The sequence below is a fragment of the Mchenga conophoros genome, linkage group LG2 (assembly GCF_057382185.1).
Source record: "Mchenga conophoros isolate Kocher_MC1m ecotype Shallow Benthic linkage group LG2, M_conophoros_male_GT1.1, whole genome shotgun sequence".
Lineage (NCBI taxonomy): Eukaryota > Metazoa > Chordata > Actinopteri > Cichliformes > Cichlidae > Mchenga > Mchenga conophoros.
Genome location: NC_140527.1, coordinates 6,987,215 through 7,003,968, shown reverse-complemented (window position 1 = coordinate 7,003,968; position 16,754 = coordinate 6,987,215). Strand labels below are relative to the sequence as shown.

The 16,754-nt window shown below is 39.1% G+C and overlaps 1 protein-coding gene across 4 annotated transcripts in view; it reads right to left on the bottom strand.

Moving 5' to 3' along the window:
* The window catches only part of ldb2a (LIM domain binding 2a), a 112,978-nt gene that overhangs the window by 30,187 nt on the left and 66,037 nt on the right, over positions 1 to 16,754 (bottom strand). For all 4 annotated transcript variants that reach the window (XM_085284673.1, XM_085284683.1, XM_085284656.1 and 1 more), the window contains exon 3: positions 12,761 to 12,933. In XM_085284673.1, the coding sequence (XP_085140799.1) occupies positions 12,761 to 12,933 (173 nt within the window). The remainder of the gene's footprint in view (positions 1 to 12,760; positions 12,934 to 16,754) is intronic.

Below are 16,754 nucleotides of genomic sequence, written 5' to 3'. Positions count from 1 at the left end.
GTGCATGAAGTCAGACCTGCCATGATTAGTGTGTACTCAAGGAATAACTAAGATGAAGTATTTACTGGATTGTAAATATTCTTCTATTTACGCTTACTGGTTGCTGAGCTGCAATACTGGATTTCTTGATGTGTCTTCTTCTGCATAAAAAAGAAATTATTTATTTATGTCATTTTAAAATTTGGTTTTAATTTACTCAAACAAGACCAAACTCTTGGTCTGTGTCTATGCTCCAAATTGGTCTTAAACCTTATATAGTAAATGAAAAACTTGTGATTTTCTTTCAGTGATTGACACAACTGTCACAAAAATGCTGATACAGTGGTTTTATGTGTAAACGCGTTTAAAGGATCTGCATCGTTTGATAATAGGCTTGTCTGGGCTAGATAAGATTAGATTTGACTACAGAAATGTTTGGAAATAATCTGTGGTGTTTAATGGACAGTGACAACTCTCTTTATTTATTTAAGTTTAATTCCAACAGCAGTTTGTCCAGTGGCTGACCTTAGAGTTGAAAGGGAAAGCAGGGACACATCACAGCACGTAACAGACTGAAATAAAAATAGCTTCAAATAGAAGTAAAACTATGTATTTGCAAATTTAGGGATTATATTTACATTTTAGGATAAACTGATGTCTTCCATAAAGATTTAAAATAGACAGATTTAAAAAAAACGTTCTTGATTACCTAAAAATGCAGTTATGTGACCAACTTTCCTAACTCATTTAACTTTTGACATATACTGTATCACATTTTATTTTACTTTAAAACTACAGACATTGAATAAGTGTTAAAAAAAAAGTATATCGAAAATACACTTCCTACCACATAAGTCCAAAGTAATTAATCACTGACCTCTAGGTACCCAGACCATTTGGCATTATGAGTATGACAGTTGTAAACTGCCTCTTTAAACTGCTGCTAAATGTTAAAAAAAGAACAAAAAACAAAAACAAAAAAACCCCCTCATAAATGTTACCTTTGGTCTTTTCTTTCTTTTCCTCCTGTGAAATAAAATACATCATTGTCACTCTGTAGCATATAGGTTTTTACCCCCTGGGCTTATGAAACCTATTAAAAGCCCAAATATTATATATAATAGGCCAATTTGAGGGAAACGGGTATCTCTTTTACATCATTCCTGGGAGTCTGCTTTTAGTAGATTTGTGTAATTTACCCACCAGCAGTTAAATAACTTGAATTGTGTTTACTAGTGAGCTGGTATCTTCTGATGCGTTCCAGGTGCTGTAGCCTACAGTGAAATAACAATGCACTATTGATTCTTTTTTCCATAGTGCCAACAGTGAGTGTCCTTAGCACTGCATCTACTATTGCTCCTATTTCTCTCTGCAAGCTTTCTGCCTCCCTGAAACTGATAAATAAATTGGTAAGCTGCCTAAATCAGAACCAGAATAGGAATCCCGTTAATTGCCAAGCGCAATAAATGCGCAGGAATTTATCTTAGTGGCACTGGTGCAGAGACGCTATATTAACCACAAATGCAACCAAGGAAGGCTTTCTTTTTTCCCACAGATTCCAGAATAGATTCAATCATACAAAGCTATTTATTTCACCATAGTGAAAGTCAATCGGTTAAAATCTAATATTTCTCAGCATGGTTGTAACCATTTATTTTTAGCCAAAAAGTGTTCCCTTATGAAAACTAAAAGAAGGAAAATCCCCTTAAATTAAAAAGTGGTCCATTAAATGGTACGGCCCCTCGCAGAGAGTCCCCATTGATTTAAGAGCAGAGTCATAAATCTTCCACACAACGGGGCTGAGATCAGGGGATCTCCAGCTCAAAAGAGCAAGAAAGAATAACAACGTCCTGCTGCCGAGACAATATTCAATACTGTACCCTAACCTGGCAATCATTAATAACAGAGGAGCTGAAGGTCATTAAATCGATTAATATAAGACCTGATAACTACTTCTGGTGAATATGAACAAGATCAGAGCTGGCTAAAGTAAAATATATTTTAGCAACAAACTGCTGACATTGGTTATAGTTCTCTAACTCAACATGATTAGTAACTACTGAGAAGTCTGTAGAAATGCTGTTAGTAATAACGTACACGTGAATAAAGTGTGTTATATTATATGTTAAGTCTGCATAAGAAATAAATCAGTCACTCAGAAACTGCCTCCTATATAAATATCTACTGGGATTATTAATTTTCTACTACAGCTACTACAACATTTAGTCATTTTGTTGACATTTTAAAGACCGCGTGATTGATCAATTAATCAAAAACGAAAATGATCAGCAATTACAGCCTTAAAGTAAAACATATATATACTCTAATGTTGCCCCAGGATATTTTAATATTCTCCATGAAAATTATAATCACCTTCCAACTGTGAGCCTAATTTAATAGCTGAAATTAACTTTTAAATCAACAAACACATTTTATTTATGATAATTATGACATGTGTGCTGCAGATTATAGTTTAAACTTAAGAACAGCATTTCATTGGGATCTCTCAGTGGCTTTGCTATTAAGAGGTAACTGCAGTACTGTCAGTTTGACTGCTGGCTAGTTGTGATATCCCCTCCTATTCTATCCCCATGTTCCCTGACTGCCTCTTCTGGCTTTGAATAGAGGTTGAAATGTATATAATCTCATGGACCCTGGTGAAAAAAGTACAGAGGTGAATAAAATGTAATGGAAAAAAAACCTTTGCAAATTTATTATAGTAATCATCATGAAATTAAAACTTGAGATGTTAAATACTGTAAATGTAAAATCCCAGTTAAAGATGGCAGGTGCAAAAAATACCAACTAGTGCAAAAAAAAAGGCTCTAAACCAACGCTGAAAGGGTAAAGATAGAGGAAATTGAAGAGAATTGAAGAAAAGATTATCCATCAAGCTAATGAGCAACATGCATTAGTGTGCATTACTGTACATACCACTGGTAATATAAACACCTGTGAAGGCACCATTAAGCCTCAGTGGTATACAATATATACATTTATAAATACATGCTGTCCCAAAGAAAACACTTTTTTCCAGGAAAGTCCTTGCTTATTATAGGAAGACCATCGCAAACCACATTCTACATATAACCTGCATAAAATCGACTTATATATATTTTATACAGCAGATTAATTCTGCCGTTACACAAAAAGGTCAGTAGGTGGCACTACAACAAGCTAGTGTTTATGAACTTGAGTCTATCGTTTGAGCTCATGGTTGACGACATAAAGTTGAGTTTTACTCCTTTGCTTGTTGGGATAGAAGGATGCTTTTTGTTTTGATGCTGATGTACTTCTTTTTTGGATTATGAATCTCCAGTGAATTAACTAACTGGGTTAGCACAGCAAGCATTAGCAGTAATTTTGTGTGGTTCACAAAATTACACTCTATCACAAACCAATCGGAGATGTTTATCTTAAACTGTAGAAACTAGTTTTTGAGTTTTATTTTCTGTCCTAGTATAAGTGGTCTTTGGGTAAGTATCATCGCAAAACACATTTGTATTTTCCCTCTTTTTGCAATGAGATGCATTCTAACATTTCAGTGAGAACTGGATTATTGTGGCTATTGTTCACAAAAGTGTATATTATTTGCCTATGGATATGATTCTTAGTCCAGTTCACTGAATTCATTATAGACTGAATTACGTTGTTGCATATGAAGAGCAAGAGAAACATGGTCACTAATGGTGATGAAGTTGCTGTACAATACAAATACAATACAGGATATTTTCACTGCCTTGTTCAGGTTTCCTTTTTTAAATGGAGTCTGTTTCTAAGTGACGAGTTCATCCAATTGTAGCAAGCCAGGATTCAACATCCCCAGCCATGATGCACCCAACTTATTTGATAGTGACAGCTGCGTTGCCTCTGGACAAATAAGCTTATGAGATCTTAATACAACACACTACCCAAGTAGTACTAACAACAACATAACTGTCTACACACACACACCACACACTTGAACTGAAGAAACTGAAGATAACGCTGAACCTTAATGACTTGAGTATATGACTCTTGAACACCTTTAGTGTTATAGTGTATACAGTGTCACATATGCATATTTCAGCAGCATTGATCCATAATAGTGCATCCAATTGAAGCATTAAGTTGCATTAAAAAAGTTCCAATTTAGAATTTTTTTCCCGTTGAATTCAGAGTTAGCACTCACAAAGTTGTAGCATCCGTACCAAACCTGACTTTAAAGTCTACGATAGCAGCAGAACACATAAACTGTAAATAACTGTTGCATATTCATGACTTGCAAACCTGACCTCCCTCTCCCAAGTCACTTTCTCTAGCTCTTCCAAGGGGGAACACTGAGGGATTCCCAAGCCAGGAGGTCTCTTGGGTCAGCTCCAGGGTCTTTCTGGTACAACATACCCAAAACACCTTGACTAGATGTGCCTAGGAGGCATCCTAATCAGATACCTGAACCATCTCAATTGGTTCCCTTTGATGTGTAAGAGTAGTATTTTGTGACTGGCTGGGATCCTCACCCTATCTTTAAGGGAGACCCCAGCGACCCTTTGGATGAAGCTGTTCCTTCCACTTGAACAGATGCCCATAGGTATAGATAAGAAACTAGACCATTGTGTAAACAGACAATCTTACTTTTACTATACTCATCCGTCCAGTACATTATTAGCACACAACTCAAAGCCAACATTAATGATATTATGGGGCTGCATGAGCGTACATGTCACTGGTAATAGGAACATTTGTGAAGGCACAAATAATGCTCTGTGATACACAGTACGTATATAAGATTTGGAATAATATGAGCTGTGTTCAGCTATGTTCTTGTCTACTATATCAAAACTACATTCTACATACATTTCAGCAGCATAAAGCCACAATAGTGCAATAATCAATTTGAAGTGAGAGGTCCTAAATCCTGAGTGCTCAATCACAATTTTCAACTGGGATGCTCCCATAAGTCAGATATACCACTCGGAGAGTCGCAGGAACCCTGACTTTGCAAACCATCTTGTCTGCGGGTAGAGACAAATTCAAGCCAACATTAAAATAATCACAGAAAAGCGTCTAAAGAGGCATTACCAACACATTTATATGTAAGTACATATTAGCCACCTAGCTTAATCATTTGGCATAGAAGCACCCTGAAATGTACCTTCCACGGTCACCAGCAACTTAAACATAAATATATCATCGCCCCCTGCTGGTACTGCAAATTCTGCATGCTTGTCAATTTCACGCATTGGAGAGGCAAAGCAAGCGTGTCTATGACACCCTTTGGCGTGATATCGTGTTGCACTGGATAACGATCAACATCTGATTCCTGAGATAAAAGGAATGTGACATTAGATAGTGCCGGTGCTTAAATAGTCCAGACCTGTAACACACTGAAAACATTTGATGCATTATGAAGCAGAACGCATGTTGAGCTGAAAATCTATATCAAGTAAGAATGAACAATACAAACCCTCATCAGTTCCCAAACCCTTACATAATCCAGTATTGTTAAAAGAAGCGGTGACACAGGGGTACACAAACTCCTGTCCCAACTATTTTAGGTAGGTTGCTGGAGTCGCATTAAAAATATTTATTTTTTACATGCAGTTGTTTGTTTTTATTTATGATTTACAAAATTTCAGATTTTTTGGGACATATTTTCAGAACCATAGTAACCATCAGTAACCATTAACTATTCATTCTGTTGTTTAACAACAACCATTATTAAATAAATAAATAAAGGCATCGATAAATGGATATTGATAGATATGCACAATTAATACATACAATTATAAGAAATGTGCGGTAGACACTGCTGGCCACATTCAAAGCAAAGCATATATCAGGAATAACACATCAGCTAGTCAATTTCTCACCAAGGAAAAAAAAAATCCACTCAGGGAATTAAATTTACTTCAGCTGAGATCACTGTGTCACGAACTCGCCTTTTCGCCTTTTGCTGTTCGCTCACCTCCCAGCATGCACAAACCCCCAGCTGGGCACCGGTAACAAGGGCCGTGCCCCCGGAGCTAACACAGACTGGTCAGGGAAAGCGAGGCCTGCAGAGAGTGAATAGAGGTGCTGGGATACCTGGGGTGGCTCGGAGGTTGGGAGTTCTTGGTCAAATTGGCACCCTGTGTCACCTTGTCAACACCTCGCTGCTTTGTGGGCCCGCCACAGAGTGTCCACCAGCCCCTGGAGAAAGCCACCCACTCTAGTGTCCTGCTAGCCCAACCCGTTCGTTAGTCTGTAGCACCACACGAGATTAGCAACAACACAAAGGTAAAGAAAAAAAAAAGAACACATGAATTCATTAAACTGTACTAAGCTTGTTCAAATACTGCTGCCTGCTCTTTTTTCATCACAGATTGTCCACATTATGATCAAATGTAATCATTAAACAATACGTAGTGAGTGTAATTGGTCATTTATTGCTGCAATAGTAAGTAATTTATCTAATATTTCAAAACAATATGTTAAGCAAAATACTACATTTAGGTTTCCATATAAATCCACTTGTAAGTTATACACAATGGGTTATGTCTCAGTTGATATCAGTGGTTTGACAGCCACACTAATACTCTATGGGTCATGTTGATGCAAAACAGTCACAGAAGTACTGGAGCGAACAATCAACAGTGTCTGAAACAAAATACAAACCATCTATGAGAACAAATTCCCATTTAGGAGCCGTGCACTTTAACCATCTTACCTGCGGGTAAAGCCAAATTTAGAACACATACAATCCTGGAAATGCTGCATGTACCTTAAGAATGAAGGAAAATGCAATTCAACCCGAGAAGCCTGTGTGCAACCTCAGTTCATAATTTTAATATTTAGGTTTTTAATAACAATAGGCATTAAACAGACCTGGAAGTTTATTTAATACAGTAACTGTCGGATTCACTGGGGCACAACAGAAACCCCAGGAGGCTAACCATGGACCACTACATCACTAGTTTTTGTTCAGCAAAGGATATTTGGTTTGTTTTTGTTGTTTGTTTATCCAATTTTCTGTTATCTATCTACTATTTAGTCTACAATGAAAAGAACGAAATGCCCCTGAAAGCATTCATTCTGATCATCTTACAAATATAATTGATGAGTAGTCACTAAAATGAAAGAGTAACTACAGTGTTTTTATTTCTGTTTGGGAAGATGACCGAAACTATGAAAACAAGAAGAAATTTTTAATAAAGCAAAGCAAAATTATTCTTTCATTGTGCTCAAAATGAGAAATTTTGAAAGACAGAGAGAGGTAGCAGCAGGAAAGGAAAGAGACAGATATAGGCAGAGAGAGCGAGAGGGAGAGCAAGAGAGCGAGTTGGGAGCTGGGGATGATTTCTCTAGGGATGAGGGGTGTGTGTGTGTGTGTGTGGGGGGGGGGGTGCAGGGGTAGGGGGGTGGTGGGTGAGTGAGAGAGAGAGAGATGTGGAGTAGAGAGCAAAAGGAGAATGAGCGAGCCAGCAAGCCAGGGAGGAGGATGAGAGACGGGGGGGAGGAGGAGGGTGGAGAGGGATGGTGGGGAGGAGGGTGGTTGTGGTAGAGGAAAGCGAGGCGAGGCAGAGCTGATTGAGATTCGGGCCTCCAGAGCTGCAGGCTCGCTGCTGCTGCTGCTGGGAGCTCAGGGAGAACACGCTCAGTTATTGGAATTTTTTTTCTAATGAATTAATTCTTCTCATCCAATTTAGGTGAAGATGAAAAGAGAGCAGCGCTGCAAGCATCAAATTTAGCTTTTTGTTGACCGGGCCGGGGCAGTTCTGTTCCCGTTCTGTATGGTTAATATTGGACACTTGTAATATATTTTGTTTTTGGGTGGGGTGGGGGGGTGTTGTTGGTGTTATTCTTTTTGAAAAGACTTGTTTACAGAACTGCAGAAAAACATTAAAAGATATTTCCTGTATGTGTTACTGGGATTGTTTACTCATTTACTAATATAATAACACAAAGAGACCCCCTCAACCTACACCCAACCTCCACTCAGCCACTAACCCCTACATGAATACAAAATTGACTGAAACACTGGGCTCATGTGCCCCCTCGCTACAAACTTAAATGCAGGCAGTCTTGCATGTTAATGTACTCCAACATAGCACACAAGCAATTAAACCAGGTTTCTTCATGCAATGTTTATACACTCTACCTATGCAAACATAACTTTTTTTATAGATAGGACATGTGTTTTTTTGCCCCCTTTCTTCCTGCAAAACACTAGTATGCTTAATAACTTGATCCTATCATTAAAGTTTTATTTATAAAGTGATGTGCTGTAGATGTGAGCAGCTGTCAGTAGGGCTAAAATATGGCCTAAAATTCATATCGCGATATAATTTGAAGCATGTGCGGTAACGATATATATTGCGATATATTCTTTTCTTCTGTATAACGTATTTTCCACACTATAAAGCACACTTAAAATCCTTTAATTTTCTCAAAATCTCAAAAACATTTTGGCGTGCAGAAATCTGTTAAAAAATGTTTTAGTACAACTTTGGTAAGCCGCACTGCTTGATGGATTGTCAGAGCATTACGGCTGCCATAGTGAGGAGCTTTGCGGAGTAATCTGGGTCCAAAAAGGTCCCAAAGTCAAACGAACACAGAGTTAAGAACGGTCTAAATTCTTTAATTTTTAATAAAATCATCAGTGTTGCTGCTTTACCAGGTGTAACAATTACGTTTAACATCCAGGCATCCATGAAAACAGAAGTTATTAAATTTAACGGAGTTAGAAGTTAACAGGAAGTTAGCTCGCTAGTTTCCACCTAAACATGACATACTATGTTCTGACTGAGAGATTTTTGAAACTAATTCAAACGTACAGCTCTGCTACCACTTCCAACATAAATGAAGACAGGAAACTAAACAGCAGTGGCGTTTGCAGGGTTACTGAAGTTGGACTACCTGGTATATAATGTTGTGCTACGTGATTGCTAGCAACACAGGTATGTTAGCATAACATTAGCACAGTGAAGCTGGAGGATGAACGCCAACTTTTTTCCACTTGATAAAAGTTAACGTGAGGGATTCTGGTGGTCAGGGACAAATGCAATCGCATAGCAGGATGCTATACACGGGGCAAACGTCAGTCAGGAGAACAACTGAGATCATTCATCCACAACACAAGGTTAGTTATTAAAATACTGCAACATAGAGCAGCTGCGAGAGAATTCAGCATTAATGTATCAATGTTACGGAAGTGGAGGAAGAGCAGTTTTTGGCTTTCCCCATATTTCAAAAGTGCTTCATCTCTTTGCTATGACTGTCTGCATAATTTGCAGATGATAATTGTTGTAGCCACTGCGATGCTTTCGACCAAAACAGGCGCAGCTTGATGACATCATGAAGCGGTATAGTCAAAATCTCTATTGTTGACCAAATTTATATAGTTTCTATCGTATATTGTTTCTATCGCCCACCCCTAGCTGTCAGCAATGAGACTATCCACGGTTTTTTAAATTATTGCTTTTTATGGCGCAGTGGCTGCTGGTTTACTTTACTTGAGGTATATGTTGAAGCACAGATAGAGCCAGTACTGGTGGGACTGCGATGGCCTCAGTGAAACAAGTGTAATCAAAAAATAAGGCATGCCTTGGTTACATCAAACTACATCTGCCAGCGACACCCCACAAGAGTCTTTCTGCAGGATGGTGGAGTGATGTGAAAGTCAAGTGAATTCTGATTTGTCAGTTCACCGTGAGGTCGCACTGCAAAAAAAGAAAAAAGAAAGATTGTATCTGATTTGGGTGCGTACAGACTGTGGGGTTGCAGCAATCTTGTCAGTTCACTGCAAACCGCACAGTGCAACATGGATCTACTCGTGCAGGACGTCAAGTTTGATGTATGCAGACTCTATGATGATAATAAGTACTGAATGATAGCCAACACGCGCATCTGTTATTTCTCGGCTATTTGTTTCCAGGCTACATCCTTATTGTTGCAGTCACGATAACAGCTGGAGAACACATCATACAAACAAGGCTGCTGCTGCCACAACTCAACTAGAGTTTCTTCTTTGTTCGAGTCCAAACATTTTATTTTCTCCATTGTACTGCCATTTATTTAACATGGGTTTGTTCTGTTTTGTTTTTTTTCTTTTCTTTTTTTCTTCCCAAGTGCCTTGGGAAGTTGGCCAGTGCATCATATCCATATCGTACTAGATTCTTCCTGGTTGGTTAGTAGACGCAGGACTTGGCAGCAGTCACGCTATGAGGTGTTCATTTCTGGCACTGTCAGAGTTTAGGATTTTTTTAGTCACAAGACTGTTAAAACAGCCAACTTTGAACTTCTTTCTCTCCATGATGCAGGAGCATTGCTTTGGAGACACTACCAAAGATAAAATTATGATTCTTTCACATCCATCAGCTTTTGACTGAGCCAGCCCAAAATTGTAGTGTACACCTGGCTTAAGGATTGCATATGAAAGTGGGCCAAATCAAAACATCACTGTCATTGTGTTATTTGCACTGTCAGGAAAAACAGATCTGAGTCAAAATGAGCCAAAAAACCAGCTTTTAGGCCACAACTGTCAGCAATCTGAATATAGACCAAGATATGTCTGATGGCTTATTGGAAAAATACATTATTTATCCAATCCCATGTGATTTGGGGCTGCTAGCTAACCACCTGTTTGTTAGTGAAGAACCCCAGTAGTTCAGTGATATGAAAATCTGTATATTTGCTAATGTTCAGTAATTTCTCTTTACAAGTGAGAAAGGGAAGGTGGAAGTGGATGTTAGTAAAACTAAAAGCAGTTCAATCAACTTAAAAAAAATGTTTCTAACAGAGCATTCAATATTATTAAATGTTTTTGTGTAAACAATATCATAATGTAGAATCATAAATGTGATCATATTAGTTTATTCCTGACTCTCAGTCAACTTTCAGAGAGCCCTGGCAAATTATCTTGCTCAATCAAACTGACAGGATACTATCAAAGCAGTTTCTATAGGTTATACATTTATGCAAAAGTTGAAACTACTTGAAATTGAAATGACATAATACTATTGTATGTCACTTAGCATTAAAGAAAATCCATGTCAAACTATTTGAAGGGTTTTCTCAATTCAACTTAACAGCTAAATGCAAAACATCAAAAGATAAATCAATGCCTTATTATTAGGAAAAAGATTACCCAAAGCCAATAAAGTCTGTGAAATTGTGAAGTCTACTTGTTCTTAAAGCTAAAAGAAATCTATGCCCATTGGCAGATTATGTTTATTTCTTTTTAGAAAATAATTTGCTTAATTCACCCTTTAGCCTAACAGCCTCTGGCAGATCACAAAGCTTAATTTTGCGCTCTGCACAATACACACACTGACACACACACCCACGAGTGAGTGTATGCTGTCAAGTCCTGAAAACAAGAGGGCGTATAGCTGTTTAATGTCAGAACAATCCGGTCTGGTGCTTCAGCTCAGGGTTCATGGTACAGGGAACATGGAATCCCTTTAGCTCGGCTGCTCTGCGCTGACAAGCTATCTGGCCTCAGATTCATTTAGACAGTCAGCAGAAGAACACTAAGAGTCAGCGAGCCATCTAGATCAGACTGTGGTGAAGCAGATATTCACTCCAGCTCACAAGGGATTTCTCTCCCACAAGACAAAAGCAGATGAGCTCATCTTTAGTGCTTTCAGAAGACCTTGGTGTCAGTTTGGGATTATTTCACCTGTGCAATTTGTGTTTCCTGTTACTGCGAACTAAACTTTACTCTTCAAAAGTCTTATTCATGTCCCCCTAGCAATATCTTCGGAGCATCTGGAGGATTAGGAATCCAGCATTAATATGAGCAATACCAGTAGATTTTGAGGTCTAGAAGTGAAAAGAGTAAATATGAGCATATTTGATATTTACAGTAGCTTGGAGATATCTGGCCTAAGAAAATTCATGTAAGGTGCATGTTTAGACAGGTATAAAATATGTCATATTATTAAAGCTGCACTTTTGAGTAATGAATGTGTAAGATTTAATATTCACATCTAAGCACATATCCACTAAAACAGGACACAACTGCAGGATTCCTCTAAAAAATTAAAGAAAAAGAAAAAAAGCTACGAATCGACTGACTGATAGTGAAAATAATTTGCTGACTCACTCAGACTGGCCCTTGGTGCGGCTCTGCTCACCCACCATCTAAAAAAAGCTGTTTTAATTCGTCTCCTTTTAAGGGCACCTTTCTTTTAGACCAAATTTCCTCAGTTGCACCTCATAAGCAAAACATATGAACAGCAGATATGTCTGCCTGAGATGACCACATTAGGATATCCACTTTTCTAGTCAATGTATGAAAACAAGAGTAGAAAAAAAAACTGTTGATATCTTTAGAGTATTGGAGTGTTTAGAGCAGTTTCTACCTCACAGAATTGATGGTACCTGCAAATATAATTACTTCATGACTTGACACTTTTATCATGTTGAATTTGGGCATCAACCATTCTGCCAGTTGCCATATGACAGAAAATAAGGACAAGCATATTAAGTTACTTCAATTTCAAGTTACTGTAACTAAAATGTCACACAATCTTTAATATTTTTCCCACAGATATCAGAGATGAACACTTGAAATCTATGCAAACTAAGTGGATAACCCATAAATTCATCATATAATTAATTCCACAGCATAAACAGTAAAGCCCCCAGATGTGACTTCAAAACCCATGTACAACATGAAAGTGGATAAAGGGGGAAAAAAAGACTCAAAGGGTGTAAATGAATTTGATCTTTAACCAGTTAAGTGGCTCGCCTGGGCCATTATCATAGCCTGTGATCAATTATTCATGTTGGGAGAAGCTCAGGGGTCAGGTGTTACCTTTGTAAACATTGGTTTCCCGTGCTGGGTGACCATGGTGCACTGATCACAGTCCAGGGTAATGCAGGAGTTGTGGAACGACTCCTTGGAGTGTTTAAGGATGTAGTGGAGCTCAGTGACCCCTCCCTCAAAGACTGTGCTGAAATAACGGGGGATCAACGTCCGGCCGATTGCTGCGAGGAAACAAAAGAGAGGACAGAGCTGAAAAATACAGTCAGAGCCCAAATATGAAATGCCGAGTGGTGGAGATAGGGAAAAATATACGGCTATTACTGTAGACTATAATGCTATTGCTACCATCACTCTGTCTATACTTGCAACTGCATAATTTATAGACTCCTACTCTTATACTGTATGCAGCATATAATGTACAGGCTATACATTATATGACTTTTCTGCTGCTAGTTTCAATGTATATGCATTATACAACAGCTTCTGTATAGATACTACCAGAACCACTCCCTTTTCTAAAAAGGGATAATTAGCTTGTTTGTTTCTTGCCATGAGGTAGATGAGAAGATTGATGCTACTCTTAAATCTGTCAGTTACTGAGCTGGAGCGGTGAGACAATTAGCTTAACTTAGCATAAATACTTGAACCAGCAGGAAGCAAGAATCCTGGCTGTGTGCAAAGTTCAAAAGCTCTTAAACCACAAATTAGGTTAACGTTTTATCTACACACTTGTGTTTGCATACAGATTAAACAAATCAGATACAGTCTATCAATTAATAAACTTTAGATGGGCATTAAGCATTGGTTTTGGGGACATCTTTGCTTTTACTTTGGCAGGAAAACTGGGGATGGAGACAAAAAATGTAGGAGAGAGTGCAGGAAAAGAACATGCAGCACATGGTGCCAGACTGACAGTCAAACTGGATCCAGTGCTCAGAGCATATGGAGGGTTGCTGTATGAACCCCAACCACTCGGCATTCGGGTCAATCCACCAGGCACTATGTTCGAACTTTGAACAGAGCCAGCTTGGATGATTTGCTTTTCTTCAAACCTCACAATAAGGTAATCTAATCAACTCCTGGCTGAACACATGTACAGCGGTATCAATTTTCTTAACTCATTTTCAGAGAGAAAGTGGGAAAACTGACAACTGTTCTTTTAATTTGATGACTATGAGCATGGATTCCTTCAAAACCATTTTATAATTTCACAAAAGAATGCAAACCTCTTGGATATCACATGCGTAAACCCAAGCAATCACCCAAAACCTTTGCTTTGTTGCTTTGTTTTAATTTGATACTATCTGATATCACCGCTCTGAATGCTATAAATACTCATACACCAGCAAAGAAGGTGTGATCAGACTGTGAGATAACTTCAAATTCAAATTCAAATTCAAATTTTATTTGTCACACACACACAACCATACACAGTATGGCATGGGGGTGAAATGCTTGTAGCTGTACAATGCCCGACCATTAAATGACAGAAGAAAAGTTTTACAATATTTACAATTTACAGTTTACTACAAAAATTTACAAATTAACTTAAGAATTTACAGTAAAGAATGTGCAAATAGCAGAAGAAATTATAAAGATAAGGATTATAAGTTATAGGAATTATGGATTATAGGAAATGTGTGGTGACGTGTGTGAGAGTCCAGTCTTATAGTGACGTGTTTGGGAGAGTCCAGTCCTACACCTGGTTCAGGCCCCGAATAGCCTGGGGGAAGAAGCTCCTCCTCATTCTCTCTGTTTTGGCCTTAAGGGAGCGGAAGCGCTTCCCAGACCTCAACAGTGAGAAGAGTCCATTGTTGGGATGGGAGAGATCCATCATAATCTTCCTAGCTTTGGACTTGGTGTAGATGGACAGCAGGTCAGGGAGCTCTGATTGAATGATGCGTTCGGCTGAGCGCACCACCCTTTGCAGATCTCGTCTGTCCTGCTTGGTGCTGTTCCCAAACCAGGTGCAGATGTTTGCCATCAGGACGCTCTCGATGGTGCAGGAGTAGAAGTTCTTGAGCACCTTCAGTGGCAGATGGAAGTCTCTAAGTCTTCTGAGGAAGAAGAGACGCTGACGGGCTTTCTTAACCAGGGTGTTGATGTGACAGGACCATGACAGGTCCTGAGTGATGTGGACACCCAGGTATCGGAAACTGTCCACTCTCTCCACTGGCGTGCCACTGATGATGAGGGGTTTGTAATTCCTCGCCTGCTTTGTAGTGAAGTCCACGATCAGCTCCTTAGTCTTGCTGATGTTTAGGAGGAGGTTATTCTCCTGGCACCAGGTCTCCAGGTTCCTAATCTCCTCCAGGTAGGCCGTCTCGATGTTGTCGGAGATCAGGCCCACAACAGCAGTGTCGTCAGCAAACTTGACAATGGAGGTGGTGTCTGATGTGGCTACTAGGGGTGCAACGATATTCGTATCGATATTGAACCGTTCGATACAGTGCTTTCGGTTCGGTACGCATATGTATCGAACAATACAACATTTGTAATTTCTTTTATCAATTTTCCTTCTGACGATGCTGTCTGTGTTGAGCGCTCAGTGAATCTGTGTTCGACTACTCCGCCTAGGCTGCACTGTCGAGCGCAGATCCACTGAGCGCTCAACACAGACAGCATAGTCAGAAGGAAGAGCGCAGGGCACCTCCCCCACCCTCATTCAGTTCTGGCGTTTGGAATTATTTTGGTTTTCATGTGACGTATGACCCTGAAGGTAAGCGAGTCATGGACTAAAGTAAAACAGTATGTTGGATGTGCCATGCAATGCTCAATTACATTGGTGTGAACTAGTGTGCTAGCACAGTTAGCTCGTTAACGTGTTGGCCGTCTAGCCCCATGCACGGAGCGATCGGCGGTAGCTCGTTAACGGAGATTTGCCGTGTTGTGGCGTTAAGGTCATTTCAACGAGATTAACCTGAAAGCACTAGCGGGAACACAACGAATATGACTGCACATTTATGCCGACATCATCCTAGTGCAAAGACAAGTGGAAGCAGACAAAAAAAAGCAAGCATGCTACTAACTTTAGCCGAGTCATTTAGACAGCTGTTAGCACATGATTCTCCTTATGCTGCTGAGAATATAGCCCAGAAGAAGCGGATAGTATAGCTTTTATTTTGGAAAGAGCCATTTCTCTGTAATAAACTCTCTTTTCCAAAGATGAGTGATTCCTCAATCAGATACAGGGCTTGCAATATCGCTAGCCCGACGTCCCGGAGCTAGCGATTTTTTCAGTCGGGCTACCAAAATCTATCTCTTCCCTGCCCGTCGGGCTATTGTAGGAAAAATATATGTCAATGCTTTTGCATTCTTTCAGAAATGTAGCTGGGTAATTATGTCATTGGCATCGGTGAGCCACTGTCAATATGTGACATATTGAAGTCGCGTTTGAATTTGCGCTTGTTTTTTTGCTTTCACTTTGCAATCGTGCGAACTGTGTATAGAGAGCGACAGCACTGATCTGTGAGTGATGATAATTTGTGCACCAATTCCTCTGACATCGTCTTATTAATCGTTAGCTTACTATGCAAACATGACAAGTGAAATCTCCCGCAGCAAGCTTAAACATGTGAGAGGTTGATCGCGCAGAGAATCGCTGAGCTTATGTGAGTGAGTGTGTAAAAGCATTTCAGTTCTGCTGAGCCAAATAAGACAGGTCAGGGTGAAGAAGTGACAGCCAAAGAAAAGCTTACCACAAAACGGAGAAGTTATGACAAATCAGACTATAAGGCAAAAAGAAAGTGCAGCTTTATGGTTTCATGGACAAAAGAATTTCTGTGGCTGCAATATGACAAGCTAAATAACCAGGGCTGCACATAAGTGGTCCGCAGGTGCGCATTCGCTGTCAAAATAAAAAACACGCACAAGGGTTAGGGTTAAATTTAAAAACTGTACTTTTGAGTTAAAATATATATTTATAATTTTAATAAATGACAAATTAAAAATGCATGAACATTTTTTTGTATCGAAAAAATATCGAACCGTGACACCAAAGTATCGAACCGAACCGAACCGTGAATTTTGTGTATCGTTGCAC